The sequence below is a fragment of the Hemiscyllium ocellatum genome, chromosome 18, assembly GCF_020745735.1.
Source record: "Hemiscyllium ocellatum isolate sHemOce1 chromosome 18, sHemOce1.pat.X.cur, whole genome shotgun sequence".
Taxonomy (NCBI): Eukaryota; Metazoa; Chordata; class Chondrichthyes; order Orectolobiformes; family Hemiscylliidae; genus Hemiscyllium; species Hemiscyllium ocellatum.
This window is the reverse complement of record NC_083418.1, coordinates 9,061,044-9,088,058: the sequence shown is the minus strand read 5'-3', so window position 1 is coordinate 9,088,058 and position 27,015 is coordinate 9,061,044. Positions and strand designations below refer to the sequence as shown.

Here is a 27,015-nt window from a genome sequence, read left to right as displayed (position 1 = left end):
TCTGCAGTGTAAGGTGCATTAGTCAGAGGGAAATTGGTCTGGGTGGGTTACTCTTCAGAGGGTCGGTGTGGACTTGTTGGGCTTAAGGGCCTGTTTCCACACTGTAGGGAATCTGATCGAATCAAGCTGTGTTAAACAAATGCTGCTTCTGAGCACCTCAGCCTCTACTCTTTACACTGATGTCTTAATGCAAACAGTCGTCTTCAGATCCTATTACAGCTTCCCCAATGCAGACCTCCCCACCATTTCTGCTCCCTGGGACCTCTGAGTTCTGGCTCTCATGTTTAACTGCCTACTGATTCCGAGAATTTCACCCCCTGACTCTGACAGCGCTGAACCATCAAATCTCTTTTGACTCCTTGCTGAGTCCTCTGTGTAGAATCTGTGTACAAGAACCTGAGTGATCTTTTGTTCACCTTGTCGTAAGGCCCTCCTCTGTTACTGAGCTGAATTGAATACTTCCAGACTTTTCTCTTGCTCAGTCCCCTTGTTGCTGAAGGAATTGGTTTGAAATCTCTGTGTGAGATGTTAGCATGAGGCACACTGCATCATGGGAGAATATTGGTGTCACTCTAGGTGTCTACCACCCTGCCAGCACTGGGAGCTGGAACTGACCTTCAGCAACACACGAGAGGCAATTTCTCGTGTTCCTGGTATTTGTATAGTATGAGGCAGCTTGTTCATTAGAAACAGCACGGCTTGCTCCTGTTGCCCTCTCCATTCTGTTAGCTCTCTCCAACTCTCCCCCTGCCAAACTTGACAACAGTCCCTTAACTGTGACCCTTCACGGTCGTGTGTCTTTGCCATCAATAGGAGTGGGCTCCAGACGCAAGCCGGGCCATCCATCGTAAGGAGAAGAGTAGCCGGGGGGAAGAGGAAGTGACCCTCACCAGCATCATCCCGTCCGCTGAGACTGTGTTGCACTCTTCGCCAGGAGACAGGTACGGAGCTCCGAGTGTGAAACTCCCACAACACTACTCCCCATTCTCTCTCCTCCACCCCCCTTTAAAAAGCATCCACAGGCACTGTATTCTGTCAGTCCCTATCCCTGTCTTGGACCCACCCCACTCCCCTCTTCCCCACTCTCCCCTCACCCCATCATCTTCTCCACTGACCTACTCTGGCCACCACTCGCCCTTTCAGAGTGAGCGAGAAAAGGAGGGAAGAGAGAAAGGGGGTGGTGGGACACTGGGAGAGAGGGAGAATGGACAGGGAATGGAGAGCTAGGGGAATGGGATGGGGGGAGAAAGAGGAAGAGATGGAGTCAAGTGTAAGAGTGGAGGGGGAGGGATAGAAAGAGAGAGAACATTGGAGAGGGAGAGCAAGGAGGGATGGAGACAGTGTGAGTGAGTGGGTGTGGCTCGAGAGAGAGAGAGGGGGAATGGAAAGAGAGAGAGAGAGAGGAGAACGAAGAGACAGAGAGGGATGGAGAGTGCAAGAAGATTGGGGGACAGAGATGGTGTAGGAGTGGGGAAGGAACAGACAGAAGGAGAGGGAAGAACAGAGGGTGAGAAAGGGAGGGAGAGTGTGGGGGTGATGGAGAGAGAGGGGAAATGGGGAGAGATATTGAGGGGGGAATTACGAGAGAGAGGAGGGGGGCAGAGTGGGAGGGAAGAATGGAGGAAGAGAGAGAGCGTGGAGAGACAGTGGGACAGAGAGATGGGGGAGAATGGGCAGAGAGATAGAGAGGGACAGAGAGAGCAAAAGGGGGGACAGTGAGAGGGAGAGAGAGAGAGAAGAATGAAGGAGGGGCATAGAGAGAGGGGGAGGGACAGGGCGTATGGGTTGATGGAGAGTGGGAACTGAGAGAAAGATGGGCAGAGACAAAGAGATTGTTGGGGGAGGGACAAAGAGGCAAACAAACAGATGAGAGACAAAGCCATTCTCCTCTTCCCCCCACCCCCACTCTCCTTGTCTTCTCTCTTTCTTTCTCTTTCTCACACTTTCTTCCCTCGATCTCTCTCTCTCTCTCTCTCTCTCTCTCTCTCTCTCTCTCTCTCTCTCTCCCTCCCCTACACCATTTCCCCCTCTCTCTCTGTCTCCTCTCCTCCTCCCCCTCTCTTCCACATCTCCTGCTCTCTCTTCCCCCCCCTCCCTGGCCTCCTACCTCTCTCTCCCCTCCTGCTCCCTTTCTCTCCCTGCTCTCTCTCATTTCTTGTCCCACTCTCTCCCAGTCTACCCTAGTCTCTTCTCTCCTCATCTTCCTTCTATCCCCTGTTTGTCTGCTTCTACCATATACAATATCCACACAATTAAGTATTATACACTCCCACTGATCCGTGTCTTGTCCTGCAGTGGAGTTAAAGATTACTCATCCGATTGGTCAGATGACGACAGCCCGCGGAAGTACGTGTCGACTCTGTGCTCGGAGGATGAGGTGAAGGTACCAGTGGTCCGGGTTCGAGCACTGTATGATTACACAGGGCAGGAGGCTGATGAGCTAAGCTTCTTGGCAGGTATTCACACACTAACACGCATTGGTCTTGTTCCGCAATGCTGCATGGCAAGCTCTAGGTGCTGTGCATGTTTACATCATCCTCAATCCTGAGGAACCTGCTGTCCCTCCCCCAGCATCATGGCTATCCAAACATCCAGACAGTAGAGTGTTACAGTCATCCAACTCACAATGTCCAAATAGAGAGGCTGGCTGGTCCATGCTGTGGTTAGTTTCCATATAGACAGCACGCTGCTCCTCTGTCCTCTTCACCCTCTGCACATAGCACAGAAATGTTGTGTTAGTGCACCAGACATCATAGCAACTTATGTGGCGATTGTAGAACATGTGGGCCCCTTACTGTTTCTCGTATATATTAATGATTTAGACTTAATGTGAGAGGCATGTTTGGGAAATATGCAAACAATACAAAAATTAGCTGAGCTGTTGATAGTAAAGAGGGTGGCTCTCAGATACAGGGTGTTATTGATAGTTTGGTTGGGTGGATGGAAAAGTGGCAAATGGGATTCCATCAGAGAAATGTAAGATTATACGTTAACAAAGCATGGGAACATGGAATACCTGGAAGGTATTTGAGGTGGGTGGAGCTGTGAGAGACCATGGAATCCTTCCCCATAGACCCCTGAAGGTGGCGGGACATGTGGTGTACGTAGAACAATACAGGGCAGAGCAGGCCCTTCGGCCCTTGATGTTGCGCCGACCCGTGAACTATTCTCAGATGGTCCCCTTACACTATCCCAAAATCATCCATGTGCTTATCTAAGGATTGTCTAAATCTCTCTAATGTGGCTGAGTTGACTACATTAGCAGGTAGTGCACTCCACACCCTTACCACTCTCTGTGTAAAGAACCTGCCTCTGACATCTGTCTTAAATCTATCACCCCTCAATTTGTATTTATGCCCCCTCATACAAGCTGACGTCATCATCCTAGGAAAAAGTCTTTCTCTGTCTAGGAGAAAGTGAGGACTGCAGATGCTGGAGATCAGAGCTGATAATGTGTTGCTGGAAAAGCGCAGCAGGTCAGGCAGCATCAAACATTTGATGCTGCTCTTTCTCTGTCTACCCTATCTAACCCTCTCTTCGCCATCTTCTCTCCAATGAGAGCAGACCCAAGTCTCTCAGCCTTTCCTCATAAGACCTTCCCTCCAGACCAGGCAACATCCTGGTAAATCTCCTCTGCACCTTTTCCAATGCTTCCACATCCTTCCTGAAATATGTGGACCAGAACTGTACACAATATTCCAAGTGTGGCCGCACCAGAGTTTTGTATAGTTGCAGCATGATATTGCGGTTCCGGAACTCAATCTTTCTACCAACAAAACCTAACACACCGTATGCCTTCTTAAGAGCACTATCCACCTGGGTGGCAACTTTTAGGGATTTTTGTACATGGACTCCAAGATCTCTCGGCATATCCACACTACCAAGAATCTTTCCATTGACCCAGTACTCTGCCATCCTGTTATTCTTCCCAAAGTGCATCACCTCACATTGAACTCCATTTGCCACCTCTCAGCCCAATTCTGCAGTTTATCCAAGTCCCCCTGCAACCTGTAACATTCTTACAGACTGTCCACCCCTCCACTGACTTTAGTATTGTGTGCAAATTTACTAATCCATCCACCTGTGCCTGCGTCTAAGTCATTTATAAAAATGACAAACAACAATGGTCCCAAAACAGATCCTTGTGGCACACCACTAGTGTCCGGATTCCAGGCTGAATATTTTCCATCAACCACCACTTGCTGCCTTCTTTCAGAAAGCCAGTTTCTAATCCAAACTGCTAAATCACCCTCAATTCCGTGCCTCTGCATTTTCTCTAACAGCCTACCACGTGGAACCTTATCAAAGGCTTTACTGAAGTTCATGTACACCATGTCAACTGCCCTACCCTCATCTACATGCTTGGTCACCTTCTCAAAAAACTCAGTGAGGTTTGTGAGACACGTCCTGCCCTTGATGAAACCATGTTGACTATCTGAAATCAAATTGTTTCTTGCTAGATGATCATAAATCTTATCTCTTATAATCCTTTCCAAAATCTTTCCAACAACAGAAGTAAGGCTCACTGGTCTACAATTCCCTGGGTAACCTCAACTGCCCTTCTTGAACAAGGGCACAACGTTTGCAATCCTCCAGTCCTCAGGAACTAAACCCGTAGACAACAAAGACTCAACTATCAAAGCCAGAGGCTCTGCTATCTCCTCGCTAGCTTCCCAGGGAATCCTCGGATAAATCCCACCCGGCTCATAGAGTCATGGAGATGTACAGCATGGAAACAGACCCTTCAGTCCAACCATCCATGCCGACCAGATATCCGACCCCAATCTAGTCCCACCTGTCAGCACCTGGTCCATATCCCTCCAAACCCTTCCTATTCATATACTCATCCAAATGCCTCTTAAATATTGCAATTGTACCAGCCTCCACCACATCCTCTGGCAGCTCATTCCATACACGTACCACCCTCTGCGTGCAAAAGTTGCCCCTTAGGTCTCATTTATATCTTTCCCCTCTCACCCTAAACCAATGCCCTCTAGTTCTGGATTCCCCGACCCCAGGGAAAAGACTTTGTCTATTTTTCCTATCCATGCCCCTCATAATTTTGTAAACCTCTATAAGGTCACACCTCAGCCTCCGACGCTCCAGGGAAAACAGCCCCAGCCTGTTCAGCCTCTCCCTGTAGGTCAGATGCTCCAACCCTGGCAACATCCTTGTAAATCTTTTCTGAAACTTGAATCTTTTCAAGTCACACAACATCTTTTCGATAGGAAGGAGACCAGAATTGCACGCAATATTCCAACAGTGGCCTGACCAATGTCCTGTACAGCCGCTATATGACCTCCCAACTCCTGTACTCAATACTCTGACCAATAAAAGAAAGCATACCAAACGCCTTCTTCACTATCCTATCTACTTGCATCTCCACTTTCAAGGAGCTATGAACCTGCACTCCAAGGTCTCTTTGTTCAGCAACACTCCCTAGGGCCTTACCATTAAGTGTATAAGTCCTGCTAAGATTTGCTTTCCCAAAATGCAGCACCTTGCATTTATCTGAATTAAACTCCATCTGCCACTTCTCAGTCCATTGGCCCATCTGGTCCAGATCCTGTTGTAATCTGAGGTAACCCTCTTTGCTGTCCACAACACCTCCAATTTTGGTGTCATCTGCAAACTTACTAACTGTACCTCTTATGTTCGCATCCAAATCATCTCCTCTACAATATTCTCCTTTTCCTGAGTGAAAATAAATGAGAAATGTTCGTTTAGCACCTCTCCGATCTCCAAAGGGTCCACACTTCCCATTTCTGTCTTTGACTGGCCTTAATCCTACCCCAATCATCCTTTTATTTCTCACATACCTATAGACAACTTTAGGGTTCTCCTTTATCCTATTTGCTAAAGGCTGCTTGTGTCCTCTCTTTGCTCTTCTTAACTCTCTCTTTAAATCCTTCCTATCTGATCTGTAACTCTCCATCGCCTCATCTGAACCATCTTGCCTCATCAACACATAAGCCTCCTTCTTCTTCTTAACAAGAGATGTAATTTCTGTCGTAAACCACGGTTCCCTAACCTTATCACTTCCTCCCTGCCTGACAGTGACGTACATATCAAGGACACACAATATCTGTTCCTTAAACCAGCTCCACATTTCGATCGTCTGCATCTCCTGCATTTTACAACCCCATTCTATGCATCCTAATTCTTGCCTAATCGCATTATAATTGCCCTTGCCCCATCAATAACTCTTGACCTGTGGCATGTACCGATCCCTATCCATCGCTAAACTAAACGTAACTGAATTATGGTCACTCTCTCCAAGGTGCTCACCTACAACTAAATCAAACACCTGGCCTGGTTCATTACCAAGCACCAGATCCAGTGTGACCTCCCCTCTTGTCGGCCCTTTGACATACTGTGTCAGGAAACCCTCCTGTACACATTGGACACAAACTGATCCATCCGACGTGTTAGAGTTATAGCATGTCCAGTCAATGTTGGTGAAGCTAAAGTCCCCCATAATGACCACTCTGTTCTTTTCACTCCTACCCAGAATAATTTTGCTAATTCTCTCTTCCACCTCCCTGGAACTCTGCAGAGGCCTATAAAAAAACTATAAGAAGCGTGACCTCTCCTCTCCTGTTTCTAACCTCAGCAGACGAGTCTTCATCAAAAGTTCTCTCAGCCACCGTTACACTATCCTTGATTAAGAAGGCCACGCCTCCCCCTCTTTTACCATCTTGCCTGTTTTTAATGAAGGACCTAAATCCTGGAACCTAAACATCCATTCCTCACCCTGCTCTATCCATGCCTCCGAAATGGCCACAACATCGAAGTCCCAGGTACCTATCCATGCTGCAAGCTCACCCACCTTATTTCAGATACTTCTGGCGTTGAAGTAGACACACTACAAACCACTTCACTGTCTGCCAGCACATTCCTGTGACTCTGAAATCCTATCCCTGTCCTTCCTACTCCCATCCTCCTCTGCACTGCAGCTACACCTCTGGTTCCCATCTCCCCGCTGAGCTAGTTTAAACCCTCCCGAATAAAGACTGCATTTGGGGTACTTTCCTTCACTGGGCGAGGTATTAAATACAAAGGGCAGGAATGCGTTGCTGAAACGATACAAGGCAGTGCTCACACCAGAGCTGGAGTTGTGTGTCCAGGCCTGGTCACCAGGTTCCAAGGAGGAGATAATTGGTCTGAGGAGAATACGGAGGAGATTTACAGGAACGTTGCCAGGGCTGGAAGGTGCAGCTCTGAGCAAAGATTGGAGCAGCTGGAATTCTCCTTTGAACAGAGGAGGCTGAGGGTTGACTTCATCGAGATGTACAAAACAGTGAGGGGTTTGGACAGAGTGGGCAGGGGGACAGTATTTCCCCCAGAGGAGAGGTCACTGACCTGAGGGCGCTGGTTTAAAGTGAACTGTTAAAAAGGGGACACAGAGAAATGCTTCTTCCCTCTGAGGACAGTGAGAGTCTGGAAGTCACCGTCCAGTTTGATGGTTTAGGGGAAATCTCCAACACTTTTTAAAAAGGATCCTGGACCTGCACGTTAGGCACTGTCAGCTGCAAGGCTGTGAACCAGGAGCTGAGGGAAGATTTACAAGTCTGATTGGATTCTTTCTGTGCTGTAATATTTCTGTGGTTCCAGATTAATATATTGGCCTCCCTCATTTCTACTTGTGCTGTGAATGTCAGTGCTCTTGGCTAATCCTGCATGTAGCTCTCACTGCATGTACCCGGTTAACAAGTGGATGACTTGGTCTGTGCTCGTGTGTGCCTCTGTTTGTCTGTTAACTGGACATAATGTTGGCAGGAACTGTGCAGAGGTACAGCTGTACCATTGTGAGAGTTTGCCAGGATGGGCCTGTGCCATGATGTGACCATTCTGGCATGTCACCGGACTGCAAGAACTTGGTTAGGGGAGCAGCAGGTTGTGGAGCACAAGCCTTCAGTAATATTGCCAGAATGTTGTCAGGGCCCATAGCCTTTGCAGTATCCAGTGCCTCCAACCATTTCTTGATATCATGTGGAGTGAATCGAATTGGCTGAAACTGGTATCTCTGATGTCTGAAGGAGACCAGGATGGATCATCCACTCGACACTTCTGACTGTAGATTGCTGCCAATGCTTCAGCCTTTGCTTTTGCACTCTTCCATCAGTTGAGGATGGGGATATTTCCAGAGCTGCCACCCCCAGTGACTTGTTTGGCTGTCCAGTACCACTCACTAATGGATGTGGCAGGACTGCAGAGCTTAGATCTGATCAGTTCAGTTGTGGATCACATCGTTCCATCAAATACTTGCTGCTTATGGTGTTCAGCACACAAGTAGTCCTGTCTGATGGCTTCACCAGGTTGACACCAGTCTTTTCACAATGCTTGGTGCTTTCTCCTGCATGCCCTGCATCACTCTCCATTGAACCAGGGTTGATTCCCTTGGCTTGATGGTAACGATTGTGTGCAGTATATGCCAGGCCATGAGGCTGCAGGTTGTGATGGAGTACAGTTCTGCTGTTGATGGCCCAGAGCACAGACCCGTCAGAGCTGGTATACAGGATCGGAAAGGGTGGCTCTAGCAAAGCACAGCAGCTCAGGCAGCATCCAAGGAGCAGGAGAGTCAGTGTTTCGGGCATAAGCCCTTCATCAGGAATGTGATGGGGGAAGGTGGCTGAGAGATAAATAGGGGGATGAGGGTGGGGCTGAGTGGGAAGAGAGGTGGGAAGGTGGATGCAGGTGGGGTGTAATTGTGATAGGTCAGTGGGTAAGTTGAGTGGATAGGTGGAAAGGAAGGTAGACAGGTAGGACAGGTCAAGAGGGCAGTGCCGAGTTGGAGGGTTGGATCTGGGAAGAGTGGGGGGAGGGGAAGTTTGGAAACTAGTGAAGTCGATGTTGATGCTGTGTGGTTGAAGGGGCCTAAGTATACAGTCAGCAGGGAGTTGCTCTGGGAGATTTCAACATTGACTCCGGATCTCGTGAAGTCTTGTGGCTTCAGGTCAAACATGGCCAAGGGGATGTGTGGCAGGATAGACTGAGTGGGGAAAGGGGTGTTTAGGGATATGGGATCTGAATGGGTGTGTTGGGATGTGAGAGGTAGTGCAGAGGGGATGTGTGTGGTTGTGGGATGTGAGGGGGTGGGGGATGTGGGGAAGGGGTTGTGTGGGGTGTGAATGGGTGGGGGAATGGGGAAGGAATTGTGTGAGGTGTGATGGTGTGGGGGCTTATGGGGAGGTTGTGGAATGTCAGGGGACATGGGCAATGAGGGGATGTAGGGAAAGTGGAGCATGTGAGGAGGAGATGGGTGCAGACTTGGGGTTGTCCTCTCAGTCTCTCACTCGGTTGTCTGTGCTGAGTATCGATCTGTGAGGAACAATTTTCCTTTCTGTTTGTCATCTGCAGTTTCTCTGAATTGGTGTCAACTGCCACAGCTTTATTCCTGTAATGTTTCTGATTTACCTTGCCCTTTTCTGTAATTGTGGAACTTTTCAGTTTAGCTGCTTATCCTTCAGGCAACAGGGATCCATATTGGCCCCTGAGCTACTTTCATTCAATGTTAATGAGGACATTGGTATTATCCTCCAGTGTACTGATGATGCAGAGTTAGGTGGGAAAGTAACAAGAATACGTTATGTCAAGCCTACTCTGCCATTTTCGATCACTGCTGACCATCTCCTCAGTGCCACTCTTCCACAGTATCCTCAGATTCTTTGATATCATTAGTAATTAGAAACTTATCAATCTGTGTCTTGAACTTACTCAATGACTAAGCTTCCACTGCTCTCTGGGTAGGAGGAATTCCAAAGATTCACTCATTCTCAAAGTGAAGAAATTTCTCTCCATCTCAGCCCTACGCTTTATTCTGAGACTGTGTCCCCTGGTTCTCAAATTACTGACCATGGAAAGTATCCTCTCTACAGCCACTCTATTATGCCCTGTGATAATTTTGCTTTATAGCAGTGCGATCCTCTTCTTCTATGACCCTGTAATGAATACCGACCCAGTTTCCCCCAACTGTCTCTATGGCAGATCTGTTCCCTCCTTATGAAAAAGGACCAAAACCGTACACAAACCAGGTAGTTCAATTGCAGCAAGGCAGCGTTCCCTCTGAGTTCAAATCCCCTTGTGATGAAGGCCAACACATAGAAACATTCGACCCCTCAAGCCTGCTCCACCATTCATTATGATCATGGCTAATCATCAGGCTCCATACCCTAATCCTGCCCTCCCACCACATCCTCGATTTCTTCAGCCACAAGAGGCTAACCTTGCAGACTGAGATCAACAGACAACTCTTCACCCAGAGAGTGGCGAGCCAGTGGAATTCACTGTCACAGAAGATGGTTGAAGCCAAACGTTGTGTTTTCTAGAAGGAGGCAGATGTAGCTCTTGTGGCTGAAGGGATCAGGGATGTGGTGGGAGGGCAGGGTCAGGTCCTTGAGCTTGATGATCAACCATGATCATAAGGAATGGTGAAGCAAGCTCGAGGGGTTGAATGGCCTACTGTTCTGGACTACCCCATCATTGGGAACACTCTTCCTGCATTTAAGTTGCCTCTTCCTGTTAGAATTTTTTATGTTTCTATGAGCTCCCCCTCATTCTTCCAAACTCCAGTCAATACAATCTTAATCGCCTCAACCTCTCCTAATGCATCAGTCCTGCCAATTTGGTATATCCTTCACAGTATTCCCTCTGTAGCAAGAACATCCTTCCTCAGATAAGGAGACCAAAACCTTCCACAATATTCCAGGTGTGGCCTCACCAAGGCCCTGTATAATTGCAGCAAGACAAGCTTACCAACAAGTGAGGTCAAGCTAACTGGACGATAGTTTCCTGCCTTCTTCCCTTTTTAAATTGGGCTGTTACGTTAGCCATTTTCCAGTTTTGTGGAACTCTCCCTGATTCCGTTGATTCCTGAAAGATCACCACCAATGCCTCCACAATCTCCTCTCGTCATCGGAACCCTCGAGTGTAGTCTGCTCTGGCTGACTTATCCAACTTCAGACCTGCCAGCTCCCCCAGTATCTTCCCCATAGTGACGGCCATTACACTCACCTCTAACCCCCACCACCTCAAAGTGACCACGAAGTGAAGGAGCCATTGGGAAGTAGTGACCATAATACAATAAGCTTCAATCTGCAATTTGAGAGGGAGAGGGTACAATCGGTAGTGACAATATTTCTGTTGAATAAAGGGAACTATGGAGCTATGAGGGAGGAGCTGGCCAAAGTTCAGTGGTGCAATACCTTAGCAGGGAAGACAATGGAGGAACAATGACAGATATTTCTGTGTATGATGCGGAAGATGCAGGATCAGTTCATTCCAAAAAAGGAAGAAAGATCCTAGGAGGATGCATGGGTAACCGTGGCTGACGAGGCAAGTTCAGAAACATATAAAGTTAAAAGAGATAAAGTATAACATAGCAAAGGTAAGTGGGAAAACAGAGGACTGGGAAGCTTTTAAAGAACAACAGAGGATTACTAAGAAGGAAATACGCAGAGAAAAAATGAGGTACGAAGGTAAACTGGCCAAAAATATAAAGGAGGATAGTAAAAGCTTTTTAAGGTATGTGAAAGGCAAAAAAATGGTTAAGACTAAAATTGGGGCCTTGAAGACAGAAACAGGGGAACAAAGAAATGGCAGAAGAATTGAATTGGTACTTCAGATCTGTGTTCACTGGGGAAGACACAAGCAATCTCCCTGAGGTAACAGTGGCAGAAGGACCTGAACTGAAGGGAATTTATATTTGCCAGGAATTGGTGTTGGAGAGACTGTTAGGTCTGAAGGTTGATAAGTCCCCGGGGCCTGATGGTCTACATCCCAGGGTACTGAAGGAGTTGGCTCGGGAAATCGTGGATGCGTTGGTGATTATTTTCCAGAGTTCAATAGATTTGGGATCAGTTCCTGCGGATTGGAGGGTGGCTAATGTTGTACCACTTTTTAAGAAAGGTGGGAGAGAGAAAGCAGGAAATTATAGACCAGTTAGTCTGACCTAAGTGGTGGGAAAGATGCTGGAGTCTATGATAAAGGATGAAATTACGACACATCTGGATAGTAGTAACAGAGTCAGCATGGATTTATGAAGGGGAAATCATGCTTGACTAATCTTCTGGAATTTTTTGAGGATGTAACCCTGAAGGTGGACGAGGGATATCCAGTAGATGTAGTGTACCTGGACTTTCAGAAATCTTTTGATAAAGTCCCACATAGGAGGTTAGTGAGCAAAATTAGGGCACATGGTATTGGGGGCAAAGTACTAACTTGGATTGAAAGTTAGTTGGCTGACAGGAAACAAAGAGTAGTGATAAACGGCTCCATTTTGGAATGGCAGGCAGTGACCAGTGGGGTACCGCAGGGATCAGTACTGGGGCCGCAGCTTTTTACAATATAGAAGATGATATTAGTAATAACATTAGCAAATTTGCTGATGATACAAAGTTGGGTGGCAGGGTGAAATGTGAGGAGGATGTTAGGAGATTACAGGGTGACCTGGACAGGTTAAGTGAGTGGTCAGATGCATGGCAGATGCAGTTTAATGTGGATAAATGTATGGTTATCCACTTTGGTGGCAAGAACAGGAAGGCAGATTACTACCTCAATGGAATCAATTTCGGTAAAGGGGCAGTACAGAGAGATCTGGGTGTTCTTGTACACCAGTCAATGAAGGCAAGCATGCAGGTACAGCAGGTAGTGAAGAAGGCTAATAGCATGCTGGCCTTCATAACAAGAGGGATTGAGTATAGAAGCAAAGAGGTTCTTCTGCAGCTGTACAGGGCCCTGGTGAGACCACACCTGGAGTACTGTGTGCAGTTCTGGTCTCCAAATTTGAGGAAAGACATTCTGGCTATTGAGGGAATGCAGCGTAGGTTCATGAGATCAATTCCTGGAATGGCGGGACTACCTTACACTGAAAGACTGGAGCGACTGGGCTTGTATACCCTTGAGTTTAGAAGACTGAGAGGGGATCTGATTGAGACATATAAGATTATTAAAGGATTGGATACTCTGGAGGCAGGAAACATGTTTCCGCTGATGGGTGAGTGCCGAACCAGAGGACACAGCTTAAAAATACGAGGTAGACCATTTAGGACAGAGATGAGGAGAAACTTGTTCACCCAGAGAGTGGTGGCTGTGTTGAATGCTCTGCCCCAGAAGGCAGTGGAGGCCCAGTCTCTGGATTCATTTAAGAAAGAGTTGGATAGAGCTCTCAAGGATCGTGGAATCAAGGATTATGGAGAGAAAGTGGAACAGGATACTGATTAAGGATGATCAGCCATGATCATATTGAATGGTGGTGCAGGCTCGAAGGGCAGAATGGCCTACTCCTGCACCTATTGTCTATTGTCTATGTCCCTACACTTGGTCCAGAGCCTGTGCCCTGCATTTTAAATGCCTGTCCAGATGTTTCTTAAATATTGCAAGAGTTCTTGCCTCTACTATCCTCTCAAGCACTGCACTCCATATTTCTACCACCCTCTGGGTGAATTTTTGTTTTCCTCTGATCTCATTTAAACCATTTACTCCTGACCTTAAGCTCAGTTTTTCTGGTCTTCGACACATCTGCCGTGGAGCAAAGATTCTCACAATCCACTCTGTCTGTGCATCTCGTAATTTTGCATCCCTCAATCAGATCACCCCTCAGCGTCCTGTGCTCCAGGGAAAACAAACCCAACCTATCCAGTCTCTCCTCGTAACTGAGACTTTCCCGGGCAAGGTCCTGGTGAAATTCCTCTGCACTCTCTCTCGTGCAATCACATCTTCCTGATAATGTGGCGACCAGAACTGCATACAATCTATGGCCTAACCATTGTTTTATCAAGTTATAACAAGACTTCCGTGCTCCCATATTCTACACTATGATTAATGAAGCCAACCATCCTGTGTGCAGCCTTCATCGCCTTGTCCACTTTCAGGGTTTATGCTCCCTTTGTTCCTCAGTCCTCCCTACTCAGCCTATCATTGACTGTGTAAATCCTTCCTTTATTAGATCTCCCAAAATGCATCACCTCACACTTATCAGGATTAAATTCTACTTGCCATTAACCAGCTGATCAACATCAGACTGTAGCCTGAAACCATCCTCCACACTTCCATCAACACCACCAATTTTCATGTCATCTGTAAACTTGCTAATTATACTTTCTACATTCACATCCATGTTATTAATCCACGTAACTAACAGCAAGGGTCCCAGCTCCGAATCCAGTTGTTGGAGAGTGCAACCCTCTACCATCATCCTTTTGCCTCCTATTTTGAAAATGTGAGGACTGCAGATGCTGGAGATCCACATCCAAGGACCAGGAGAATCGACGTTTCAGGCATAAGCCCTTCATCAGGAATGAGGCCTATGGGCCAGAGGTGCTGAGAGATAAATGGGAGGGTGGTGGGGCTGGGGCGAAGGTAGCTGGGAATGTGATAGGTACACGAAGGTGGGGGGGGGGCGTGGAAGGTGATAGGTCAGAGATGAAGGTGGAGCAGATAGTGGGAGGGAAGATGATCAGTTCAAGAGGGCGGTGCCGAGTTGGAGGCTTGGGACTGGGGTACGGTAGGGGGGGGAGGGAAAGTGAGGAAACTGGTGAAATCTGATCCCGTGTGGTTGCAGGGTCCCAAGACGGAAGATGAGGATTTCTTCCTCCAGGTGTTGGGTGGTTAGGGTTTGGTGGTGGAGGAGGCCCAGGATCTGCATGTCCTTGACGGAGTGGGAGGGGGAGTTGAAGTGTTCAGCCCCAGGACGGTGGGGTTGGTTGCTGCTGGTGTCCCGGAGATGTTCTATGAAATGATCTGCAAGTTGGCGTCCTGTCTCCCTGATGTGAAGGAGATCACGTTGAGTGGAACGGATACATTTGTGGAGGTACGGGTAATTTCTGTCACGTGTGGAAGAATCCTTTGGGACCTTAGTCGGAGGTGAGGGGGAGGTGTGGCACAGGTTTTGCAATTCCTGCGGTGGCAGAGGAAGGTGCTGGGAGTGGGGTGTGGGCTGGTGGGGGGTGTTGATTCTCTTGCTCCTTGGCTGCTGCCTGACCTCCTATTTGGAAGCCAATTTTGAATCACGTTTACCTTGGATACAATGGGCCAGCATTCCATCTGAGACCTTGTCAAAGGCCTTACTGAAGTTCATATAAACTACATCAACTGTACTGCCCTCATCAATATATTTAGTCACCTTTACAAAAAAAACTCAAACAAATTAGTGAGACAAAATCTCCCTCCGACCAATCATGCTGACTATCCCTGCCTTTCCAAGTACTGATTAATCCTGTCTCTCAAAATGTTAACCAATAATTTCCCTATCGCTGACGTCAGACTAACTGCTCTGTAATTCCTGGCCTATCACTGCTGTCCTTCTTGAACAAAGGAACCACAGTAACTATCCTCCAGTCATCTGGCACTTCGCCTGTGGCCAGCATGGTATTCGCCAGGGTCTTAGCTATCTCCTCCCTTGCTTCCTATAATAGCTTTTTGTACGTCTCATTGCGGCCTGGGAATTTATGCAACATTATGGATCTGATAGTTACTCCTTATTAGTCTTAATATTTTCCAGGACTTCACTATCCCAACTGAAATCCCAGGCTACAATGTGTTTCTTCTCTGTGAATACAGATGAGAAATATTAATCTGAGATCTCTCCCACATCCTCTGCTCCACCCATATGTTGCCCCTTTGGTCTCCAGTAGTTCCAACTCTTTCACTGGTAATCCTCTTACTCTTACAGTCATGGAGTTCGGTCAGAAGTCACATGACACCATATTATAGTCCAAAAGGTTTAGTTGAAATCACAAGCTGATCATGACTGATTTGGTGACCTATGATCAGCTGGGTCTGGGTGGGTTATTCTTCGGAGGGTTGGTGTGGACTTGTTGGGCCAAATGGCTTGTTTCCATACGGGATTCTATGAAGAAAAAAAACTTTTGGAGCGCTGTTCCTTCTTCAGGTGACTTCATCTGACAAAAGAGCAGCGCTCCGAAAGCTTGTGATTTCAAATAAACCTGGATGATAACCTGGTGTTGAGTGACTTCTGACCTTGTCCATCCCCAGTCCAAAACCAGCACCTCCACGTAAAGTCATAGAGTCATACAGCATAGAAGCAGGCTCTTGGCCTAACTTGTCCAGCCTAACCAGGTTTCCTAACCTCAACTAGTCCCATTTGCCAGTGTTTGGCCCATATACCTTTAAACCTTTCCTATTCATGTACCTGTCTAAATGCTGCAATTGCACCCACCCCCATGACTTCCTCTGGCAGCTCATTCCATATATGCACCACCAGCTGTGTCAAAAAGTTGACCCTCCGGGCCCTTTTATATTCCCTCTCCCGTTAAACCTCTGCCCTCTTGTTTTGCACTGTTCTACGCTGGGGAAAAGCTAGATTAGATTACTTACAGTATGGAAACAGGCCCTTCGGCCCAACAAATCCACACCGACCCGCCGAAGCACAACCCACCCATTCGCCTACATTTACCCCTTCACCTAACACTACGGGCAATTTAGCATAGCCAATTCACCTAACCTACACATCTTTGGACTGTGGGAGGAAACCGGAGCACCCGGAGGAAACCCACATAAACACGGGGAGAATGTGCAAACTCCACACAGTCAGTCACCTGAGTCGGGAATTGAACCCGGGTCTCAGGCACAGTGAGGCAGCAGTGCTAACCACTGTGCCCCCGTGCCGCCCCTAAGCTATTCACCTTATCTATATCCCTCACCGATAAACCTCTGTAAGGTCACCCTTCAACCTCCAGGGAAAAAATTCCCAGCCTCACTTCACAATTCAAGCCTTATAGTCTCAGTAACATCCTTGTAAATATTTTTTGCACTCTTTCCAATTAAGTAACATCTTTCCTATAGCAGGGTGACCAGAAATGAATGCAGTACTCCAAATGTGGCCATATCAATGTCTTGTACAGCTGCAACAGAATGTCCCAACTCCTGTATTCAACCACCTTCCCCTGCCACCGCAGGAACTGCAAAACCTGCGCCCACACCTCCTCCCTCACCTCCATCAAGGCCCTAAAGGAGCTTTCAACATCCATCAAAGTTTTACCTACACATCCACTGATATCATTTATTGCATCCGTTGCTCCCGATGTGATCTCCTCTACATTGGGGAGACTGGATGCCTCCTAGCAGAGTGCTTTAGGGAACATCTCCAGGACACTCGCACCAATCAACCACACCGCCCCGTGGCCCAACATTTCAACTCCACCTCCCACTCTGCCGAGGACATGGAGGTCCTGGGCCTCCTTCACCGCCACTCCCTCACCACCAGACGCCTGGAGGAAGAACGCCTCATCTTCTGCCTCAGAACACTTCATCCCCAGGGCATCAATGTGGACTTCAACAGTTTCCTCATTTCCCCTTCCCCCACCTCACCCTCGTTCCAAACTTCCAGCTCAGCACTGTCACCATGACTTGTCCGGACTTGTCCTCCCTGCCGATCTTCTTTCCCACCTATCCACTCCACCCTCCTCCCTGACCTATCCCCTTCATCCCCTCCCCCACTCACCCATTGTACTCTATGCTACTTTCTCCCCACCCCCACCCTCCTCTAGCTTATCTCCCCACCCTTCAGGCTCACTGCCTTTATTCCTGATGAAGGGCTTTTGCCCGAAACGTCGATTTTGCTGCTCCTTGGATGCTGCCTGAACTGCTGTGCTCTTCCAGCACCACTGATCCAGAATCCTGTATTCAATACCTTGTCTACCTGTGATGTTATTTTAAAGGAATTGTGTACCTGCACCCCTAGGACTATGGTTCTGTCTCTCTGACAATGCTCCCCGGGACCTTAACCATTGACCATTCCCTGATTTGTCTTGCCAAAATGCAACATCTCACATTTATCTAAATTAAACTCTTGCCTGCCATTGCTCAGCCGAGCATTCCTCAATCTTCCTAGTCACCTCTTCAAAAAAAACTCATGCACAAAGCCTAATCTATCCTTAATCTGCCTCTGTCTTTCCAAGTGCACATAGATCCTGTCTCTCAGAATTCCCTCCAACAGCTTACCCAGCACTGACGTTAGGCCCACTGGTTAGTACTATTGAGAGTGTGGTGCTTGAAAAGCACAGCAGGTAAGGAGCAGGAGAATTGACATTTCGGGCAAAATCCCTTCATCAGGAATGAGGCTGAGAGCCATGAGGTGGTGAGATTAATGGGCAGGGATGGGGTTGAGGGCAAGGTAGCTGAGAGTGTGATAGGTAGATGGAGGTGGGGGTAAAGGTGATAGGTCAGAGAGGAGGGTGGGACGGATAAGTGAGAAGGAAAATTGACAGGTGGGACAGGTCATGAGGGCGGTGCCAGGTTGGAAGGTTGGAACTGGGATGAGGTAGGAGGAGGGGAAATGAGGAAACTGGTGAATAATGATGTTATGGGATTGGAGAGGCCCGAGGCAGATGATGAGATGTTCTTTCTCCAGGCGTCAGGTGGTAAGGACTTGGTGATGGAGGAGGCCCAGGACATGCATGTCCTCAATGGAGTGGGAGGGAGAGTTGAAGTGTTTGGCCATGGGGCAGTGAGTTTAGTTGAGATGGGTGTCCTGGACCTTGACTTTTTCTTGCAGCCATCCTTTGCCATGTATTTGGAGGCACAACATTAGGCACCCTCCAGTCTTTGGGCACTTCACTCATGGCTGTCAATGATACCAATGTCTCAGTTAGGGGCCCTGCAATTTCCTCCCTAACTTTCCACAATGTCCTGGGATGTGCTTGATCAGGTGCTGAGGATTTATCTGCCTTTATGCATTTAAGACCTCCAGCACCTCTCCTCCTCCAATATGGATTGTTTTCAAGCTATCACTATTTGTTTCCCTGAGTTTCTTATCTTCCATGTTTTTCTCCACACTAAATACTGAAGAGAAAGATTCATTTAGGATCTCACCCACCTCCTGTGGCTCCACACGTAGATGAGCTCATTGATCTTTAAGGGGCCCTATTCTCTCCCTAGTTACTCTTTTGGATCTCTTTGGATTCTCCTTTCCCTTATCTGCCAAAGCTATCTTGTCCCCGTTTTGCACTCCTGACCACTTCCTCCTACATCCCCTATACTCAAGGTCTTGGTCCCAGCTGCCAAACCTGAAATATGCCTCCTTTTTTCTTGACCAGAGCCTCAGTATTTCTTTTCAACCATTGTTCCCTACTCCTGCCAGCTTTGTCCTTCTCGCTGAAAGGAACACGCTGTCCCTGAACTCTTGTTATCTCACTTTTGAAATCTTCCCACTTGCCAGATGTCCCATTACCTGCGAGTAATCTCTGCCTTTGTTTTTGAAAGTTCCTGTCTGATACCATCAAAATTGGCCTTGCCCCATTTAGAATTTTAACTGGTGGACCAGACCTATCCCTTTCCATTACTATTTTAAAACTAATAGAATTATGGTTACTGGCCCTACAACGCTCTTCACAAACACTTCAGTCACTTGCCCTGCCTTGTGTCTCAACTGGAGGTTGGGTGTTTGCCTCTTCTCTACTTGGACCATTTATATACTGATCGAAAATGTTTACCTGAATTCACTTAACTAATTGCTCCCCATCCAAACCCTTAACACTTTGGCAATTCCAGTCTATGTTTGTAAGGTTAAAATCCCATCCTATTACAACAGTACAGCAGTTCTTACAGCTATCTGTGAATTCCCGATTTTGTTCCTCAATTTCCTGCTCACTACTGGGGGACCTATAGTATAATCCCATCAATGTGATCAAACCCTTCTTATTTCTCAGTTCCACGTATAGTCTCACAGGATGATCTCTTAGGAATACCCTTTCTCAGTACTGCCGGGATGTTACCCTAATCTAAAAAACACCACAAACCCTCCTCTCTTGCCTCCTTTCTATCCTTCTTATAGCATCTGTACTCCAGAATATTGAAATGCCACACCTGTCTTTCCCTCAGCCATGTTTTTGTATTTGCAACAATGTCTCAGTCACATTTTCCATCCATCTGTGAGTTCATCTGCCATACCTTGTCAGGCCTCTTGCACTGAAATAAATGTAGTTTAATTCATTAGTCTTCCCTCGTTCCCTGCTATGCCCTTGCCTGGCTGGTCTATTTAACTTGCTATCTTGAACTTCTGCACTAGCCCTGACATTTTTTTTTATATCTCCCTACTGTTTAGGATCCCACCATATTTTGTATCAGACTCACCATGGATCCTACTTTCTGGACCAACCTACCATGAGAGAGACCAGATGCTTTAGTAAACAACATCCACTCCCTTCATCTCTGTCACTTCTTTTTAAAAATAACTCAATCAAGTTTATGAGATGAAACCTCCCCTGTAGGAAGCCGTACTGACTATCCCCAACAATCACATTGTTTTCCAAATGCAGGTGAATCCTTTCGTTGAGAATCTTCTGCAGTAATTTCCCTGAAGTTGAAGTAAGGCTCACCAGCCTGTAATTTGCTGGATTATGGATTATCCCAGCTGCCTACTCTCCAGTCCTCTGGGACCTTGCTTGTGGCTGAAGAGGATACAAAGATCTCTGTCAAGGCCTCAGCAATCTCCTCCCTTACCTCCCTCAGTATTGCAGGCTAGGTTCCAGAAGGCCCTGGGATTCATTGACCTTGATGTTTTTTCAATACAGCCAACACCCCCACCTCTTAACATCAACATGACCCTTTCTAAACTTACTAGCATTCATGTATTTCTCCTTGGTGAATACTGTTGCTAAATACTCATTAAGACACTCCTAAGGTTCCATGAATAAAGTCCCTCCTTTGCCCTTGAATGGACCTATCTTTCCCTAATTACTCTGTTGTTCCTAATATACATAAGAATTCTCCTTAATCTTGCCTACTTGCCAAAGATGCTTTGGTAAGACATCTTGTTAGGCAAAAGGATGAAAGAATATCGGGGATAGGCGGCAATGTGGAGCAAACAGGGCAGCCATGATCTTATTGGATGGGGAACCAAGCTTGAAGGGCCGAGTGACCTCATCCTAGGTTGTTCCTCGTCAGCAAGGGTTTTTTTTCAATCTCTGTTCTTGTCAACTTTCCCAACAGGTGAAGAGTTAATGAAGATTGGTGAAGAGGATGAGCAGGGCTGGTGTAAGGGTCAACTGGATAATGGACAATTAGGACTCTATCCTGCCAACTACGCAGTCCTCGTGAGCTCCTGACAAACTCTTCACAAGACCACCAGCACTGTGCAACTCTCAACCCTCGCCCTCTTGCCATTTGCTGCTGCTTTCTCTGTTTAATGCTTTTTCCCCTGCCATAGCCTATTTTCTCCTCTGAATGAAGGATTAGACGGATACGCTACAATAAGAACCTGGGTTTATTAATCACGGGGCTAGCTCACTCAACTTGTATTGTCCTTTGTTCTGTTTTGGTCTTGGCTGACCAGTTGCCTGAGTTAGAGAATAGAAGCTTCTGGAATGGAACTGAGCAGTATTTATCCTCAATGGGTAGTTCGGATTGCACACTCTTCAACTTGTGACTGTGTTTGAGTCTTTGAATAGGTGAAGGAACCTGAAGTGGATCTGCTGCCGAGCAGCTCAATATCTGAAGGAGTTGCAGGATCTGAGATCTCCAACGACAAGACTGTGTTTTGTCAGTTGCTGGGGAATCAAACACAGTCACGGGACAGGAGATGTTTGGAGATAGATGCAATGAGTATTTTTGCCAAATGGAAAGCAGGAGACTTTTCAAGCCTGATGTAGGAAGCGGTTGCATTTTAGTTAATCTCCTATGTATCTGGCAGGAGTTGGTGTGAAATAAACAGGTATTGCAGATTGTACATTGACTTGGTATAATTCATTCTGAGGCCCACAGGTTCTCTCAGGTTTTTACTTTCACAGGAGCTTAACCGAGACCATGGATCCAATGGCACTATCAACAACTGAATTTATACATTGAACTCCATGTGGTAACTGTCATCGCATTTTACAGCAGGGAAGGAGACCTTTCAGTCCAACACATCCATCCCACCAGATAGCCTAAATTCATCTCGTCCCATTTGCCAGCATTTAGCCCATATCCCTCCAAACCCTTCCTATTCATATACCCATTCAGATGCCTTTTAAATGTTGCAATTGTACCACAACTTCCTCTGGCAGCTCATTCCAAACATGCACCAAACATTCACCATGCGTGAAAATGTTGCCCGTTAGGTCTCTTTTATAACTTGCCCCTCTCCCATTAAACCAATGCCCTCTAGTTTTAGACTCCCCTACCTTGGGGAAAAGATCTTGCCTTATCTATGCTCGTGTATAAACCTCTGTAAGGTCACTCCTCAGCCTCCAGGGAAAAAATTCCAGCCTCTCTTTATAGCTCAAACCTTCCAGTCTCAGTAACATGCTTGTAAATAGTCCTTATCACCTTTCCAGTTTAATAACATCCTTCCTATGGCAAGGCAACCAAAATTGTATGCAGTACTCTAAATATGGCCTTATTAAAGTCTTATACAGCTGTAACATGATGTCCCAACTCACTTATTCAACGCGTTGTCTACCTGTGATACCACTTTCAATGAATTATGTACCTGCACCCCTAGGCCTGTGGGTCTATGATTCAGTCTCTTTGTTTGACAATGCTCCCTAGGGCCATGTCATTATGTATGTAAGTCCTACCCTGGTTTGTCTGAGCAAATGCAACATCTCGCATTTATCTAAATTAAACTGCATCTGCCCCTCCCTGACCTATCTGATCAAGGTCCCATTGTATTCTGAGATAACCATCTTCACTGTCCACTACACCACCAGTTTTGGTGTCATCTGCAAACTTACTAACCATTCCTGCTATATTCTCATCTAAATCATTGATATAAAAGCATGGACCCAGCACTGATCCTTACAGCATACCACTGATCACAAGCTCCAATCTAAAAACCAACCATCCTGTACCACCCTCTGTCTCCTCCCTTCAAGCAAATTTTGTATCCAAACAGCTAACTGTCCCTGTGTTCTGCATGACCTAACTTTGTGAACCAGTCTGCCATTGGGAACCTTGTCGAATGCCTTGCTGAAGTCCATATCGACAACATTCACTCTTCTGCCTTCAACAATCTTGTCACTTGTTTTAAAAAAAACCAATCAAGTTAGTGAGGCACAATTTATCACATGTCAGTCCCTAACCTTTCTAAATACATGTCAATCCTTTTATATTAGATTAGATTACTTACAGTGTGGAAACAGGCCCTTCGGCCCAACAAGTCCACACCGACCCACCGAAGCGCAACCCACCCATACCCCTACATTTACCCCTTACCTAACACTACGGGCAATTTAGCATGGCCAATTCACCTAACCTGCACATCTTTGGACTGTGGGAGGAAACCGGAGCACCCGGAGGAAACCCACGCAGACACGGGGAGAACATGCAAACTCCACACAGTCAGTCACCTGAGTCGGGAATTGAACCCAGATCTCAGGCGCTGTGAGGCAGCAGTGCTAACCACTGTGCCACCGTGCCACCCACAAATCCTGTTTGTTCAAATCCCTTTCTTAAATAATGGCAGCACATTAGTTACCTTCCAGTCTTCCAGCACCTCGCCCGTGGATATTGATGACGCAAATATGTCAGCAAAGGGCCCAGCAACCACTCCCCCCCCCCCCCCCCCCCCCCCCGGCATCCTACAAAGTTCTCGGATAAACCTGATCAGATCCTGAGGATTTATCCGCCCCTGTGTTTGAACACATCCAGCACCTCCTATTCTGTAATATGGATACCTTTCAAGATGTCATTATTTAATTTTCCAAATTCTCTAGCTTCCATATCCTTCTCCATGGTAAATATTGACACAAAATACTCGCTTGGTATCTTGCTCATTTCCTGTGGTTCCACATATAGGCAGCATTGTTGATTTTTAAGGGTAATGATTCTCTCGCTAGTTACTTTTTTGCCCTTAATATATTTGTAAATTCTCTTTTGGATTCTCCATCCTGATTTCCCACTTGACTATCCTCCTACTGCCTATATACTCTATCCCAGCTGCCTATACCTGCCTATCCTCCTACTGCCTATATACTCTATCCCAGCTGCCTATACCTGCCTATACTCCTACTGCCTATATACTCTATCCCAGCTGCCTATACCTGACATGTGCCTCTTTTTTCTTGATCATTTCTCTAGTCATTCAATATTCCCAGCCTTGCCCTTCACCCTAACAGGAACATCCTGTCTCTGGACTCTTCTTATCTCATTTTAGAAAGCTTCCCACTTTCCAACTGCCCCTTTATTGCGAAATGCCTCTCCCAATCAGCTATCGAGAGTTCTTGCCTAATACCAGCAAAATTGTCCTTACTCCAATTTGGAATTTTAACTTTTAGATTAGATCCATCCTTTTCTATAACTATTTTAAAACAAATTGAATTATGGGCAGTGGCCCAGAAGTGCTCCCTCACTGATACCTCAGTCACTTAGCATTATTTCCCAAGAGAAGATCAAGTTTTGTTTCTTCTCTAGTACGTACATCCACATCCTGAATAAAAAAGAAATTTGTGCATATTTAACAAATCCTTCTCCATCCAAGCCCTTAACACTATGGTAGTCCCAGTCTATGTGCTGAAAGTTAAAATCCCCTACCATTACAAAGCTATCATTTTCTCACAGATTTCTAAAATCTCCTTACAAATTTGTTTCTCAGTTTCCCGCTGACTATTGGGGGGCCTATAGTACAATCCCAATAAAGTGATCATCCCTTTCTTATTTCTCAGATCCACTCAAATAATTTCACTGGATGTATTCCCAGGAATATCTTCCCTAAATACAGCTATAATATTATCCCCACCAAAAATGCCACTCCCCCTCCTTTCTTCCCCTTCTATTCTTTCTTGTAGCATCTATATCTTGGAACATGAAGATGGCCAGTTCTGCCCTTCTCTGAGCTGTTTCTGTAACATCAATGATGTCCTCGTCCCATGTTCCAACTGTGCTCTGAGTTCATCTGCCTTAATCTGTCCTCCTTATACAGGTCACTTCTACCCCAGAAGAGATTCCAATGATCCAGAAATGTAAATCCCTGACTCCTGCACCAGCTCCTCAGCTACACATTCATCTGCGCTATCCTCCTGTTCCTACTCTCTAGCATGTGGCACTGGGAGTAATTCAGATATTAGATTGGTGGAGTTGTGGGTAGTGTAGAAGGCTGTCAAAGAATACAGTGGAATATAGATCAGTTGCAGATACAGGTGGAGACATGAAAGATTGAGTTTAATCCAGGTAATTGTGAGGTGTTGCACTTTGGGAAATCAGATGTAAAGAAAAGTATAGTTAAGGGCAGGACCTTGAACAGCACTGATATACAGAGAGATCTTAGGGTTCAAATCCATAGCTCCTCGAAAGTGCCTGCATAAGTAGATAGGGTGGTAAAGAAGGCATATGGCATGCATGCCTTTTTTGGTTGAGGAATTGAGTACAAAAGTCAGAGTGTCACATTGGAACTTTGTAAGACTTTGATTAGACCACACTTAAAGAGTATTGAGTTCAGTTTTGGTCACACCGTTACAGGAAGGATGTGGAGGCTTTGGAGAGGGTGCAGAAGAGGTTTACCAGGATGCTGCCTGGATTAGAGGGTATGAGCTATAAGAAGCTGTTAGAAAAACTCAGGTTGTTTTCTCTGGAGCGGTGGAGGCTGAGGGAAGGTTTGCTAGAAATCTATAAAATTATGAGATGCACAGATAGGATTGACTGTCAGAATCTTTTTCCCAGAGTTGAAATATCTAAAACTAGGAGGCATGCATTAAAGGTGAGAGGGGCAAAGTTTAAAGGAGATGTCAGGGGCAAGTTTTTTAAACAGAGTGGTAGAAGTCAGAAATGCGCTGCCAGGGGATGTGTTGGAGGCAGTTACGATATGGGCATTTAAAGGACTTTTAGATAATCATGTGACTATGCAAGGCGTAGAGGAAAATGGGCCAAGTGCAGGCAGGAGGGATTAGTTTAATTTGGCATCATATTAAGTGCAAATTTGTGGGCCTGAGCTGTCCTGTTCTATGTTCTGAGTTCCTTGAGGATCCAACTTCTTAATCTCCTGCCTAATTCTCTCTTCAGAACCTTGTCCATTTCTCTTCCTATAACATTGGTGCCAACATGTAGAATGCTCTCCTGCTAGTCACTCTCCCCTTTGAGAATATTCTGCACCCTCTCTGAGATGCCCTTGACATGTCACCAGGGAGGCAACGTATCATTCTGATGTCTCGCTGTAGAAATCTGTGTCCCTCAGTCCCTTATCTCCATTGATTGCTTGGAACCTGGCACACCCTTTGTTATAGTAGAGCCAGTAGTACCGGTAACCTAGCTGTCAGTGCTACATTTCTCTGCCAGTCCATCATCCCCTACGTTTTTCACAGCAGCATACTTGCTTGCGATGGGGATAGCCATGGGAGACTCCTGCACTACCTGCTTACATCTCATACCTTTCTCAAAGATAACCCACCTACCTGACTGTATCTGCAGTTTTTCTACTTTCCTGAAACTGCCATCCTTCACACTCCCTGGTTCCTGTAAATTCCTCATTGTTTCTAACTGCTGCTGCAATCAATCCATACACTCCAATAGGATTTGCGACAAAACACACTTTCTGCAGACATGATCATAATTAACATTGAAATTCTCCCTGATCTCCCACATCCAATAGGAAGAGCACATCACTCTACTGAAGGCCATCTCTGCACCTTCATTTACAGACCTAGAAATTAGCACGGTCTTACTGTTCTGGGATAATTTAATATCTATGTTCTAAAGTTTTAAAAAAATTAATCAAGAGACATATCTAAGTAAAACATAATTACATGGCTGACCTTGGAGAGATCTCACTATCGGAATTACTCAGCTGGGAATGTGAGGTTTGGCAGATCCTGAAGCAACTAAGTGTTTGTTCTTAAGACTTATAAAACTTACAAATCTTATTTGCTTTTTCAAATCTATAATCGAGTCCGCTGAGTTTCTGATCAGTGATAACTCCCAGGATGTTAATATGTGGGGGAGGGGGGAGCTTCAGTGATAGTAACGTCATTGACTGTCAAGGGGCAATGGTTAGATTATCTCTTATTGGTGATGGTCATAGCCCAGCTTCTGTGTGGTGTGAGTGTTACTTGTTACTTGTCAGCCCAAGCTTGGATATTGTCCAGA

General features: G+C 46.3%; 1 protein-coding gene across 9 annotated transcripts in view; it reads left to right on the top strand.

Moving 5' to 3' along the window:
* The window catches only part of pacsin3 (protein kinase C and casein kinase substrate in neurons 3), a 165,948-nt gene extending 144,263 nt beyond the window's left edge, over positions 1–21,685 (top strand). For 6 of the 9 annotated variants that reach the window (XM_060838361.1, XM_060838363.1, XM_060838360.1 and 3 more), the window contains 3 exons: positions 814–941; positions 2,296–2,456; positions 20,950–21,685. In XM_060838361.1, coding sequence (XP_060694344.1) covers positions 814–941; positions 2,296–2,456; positions 20,950–21,065 — 405 coding nt within the window. In that variant the 3' untranslated portion in view covers positions 21,066–21,685. The remainder of the gene's footprint in view (positions 1–813; positions 942–2,295; positions 2,457–20,949) is intronic. The other 3 variants (XM_060838367.1, XM_060838366.1, XM_060838368.1) reach the window with 3 other exon arrangements.
* The last annotated feature ends 5,330 nt before the right edge of the window (positions 21,686–27,015 follow it).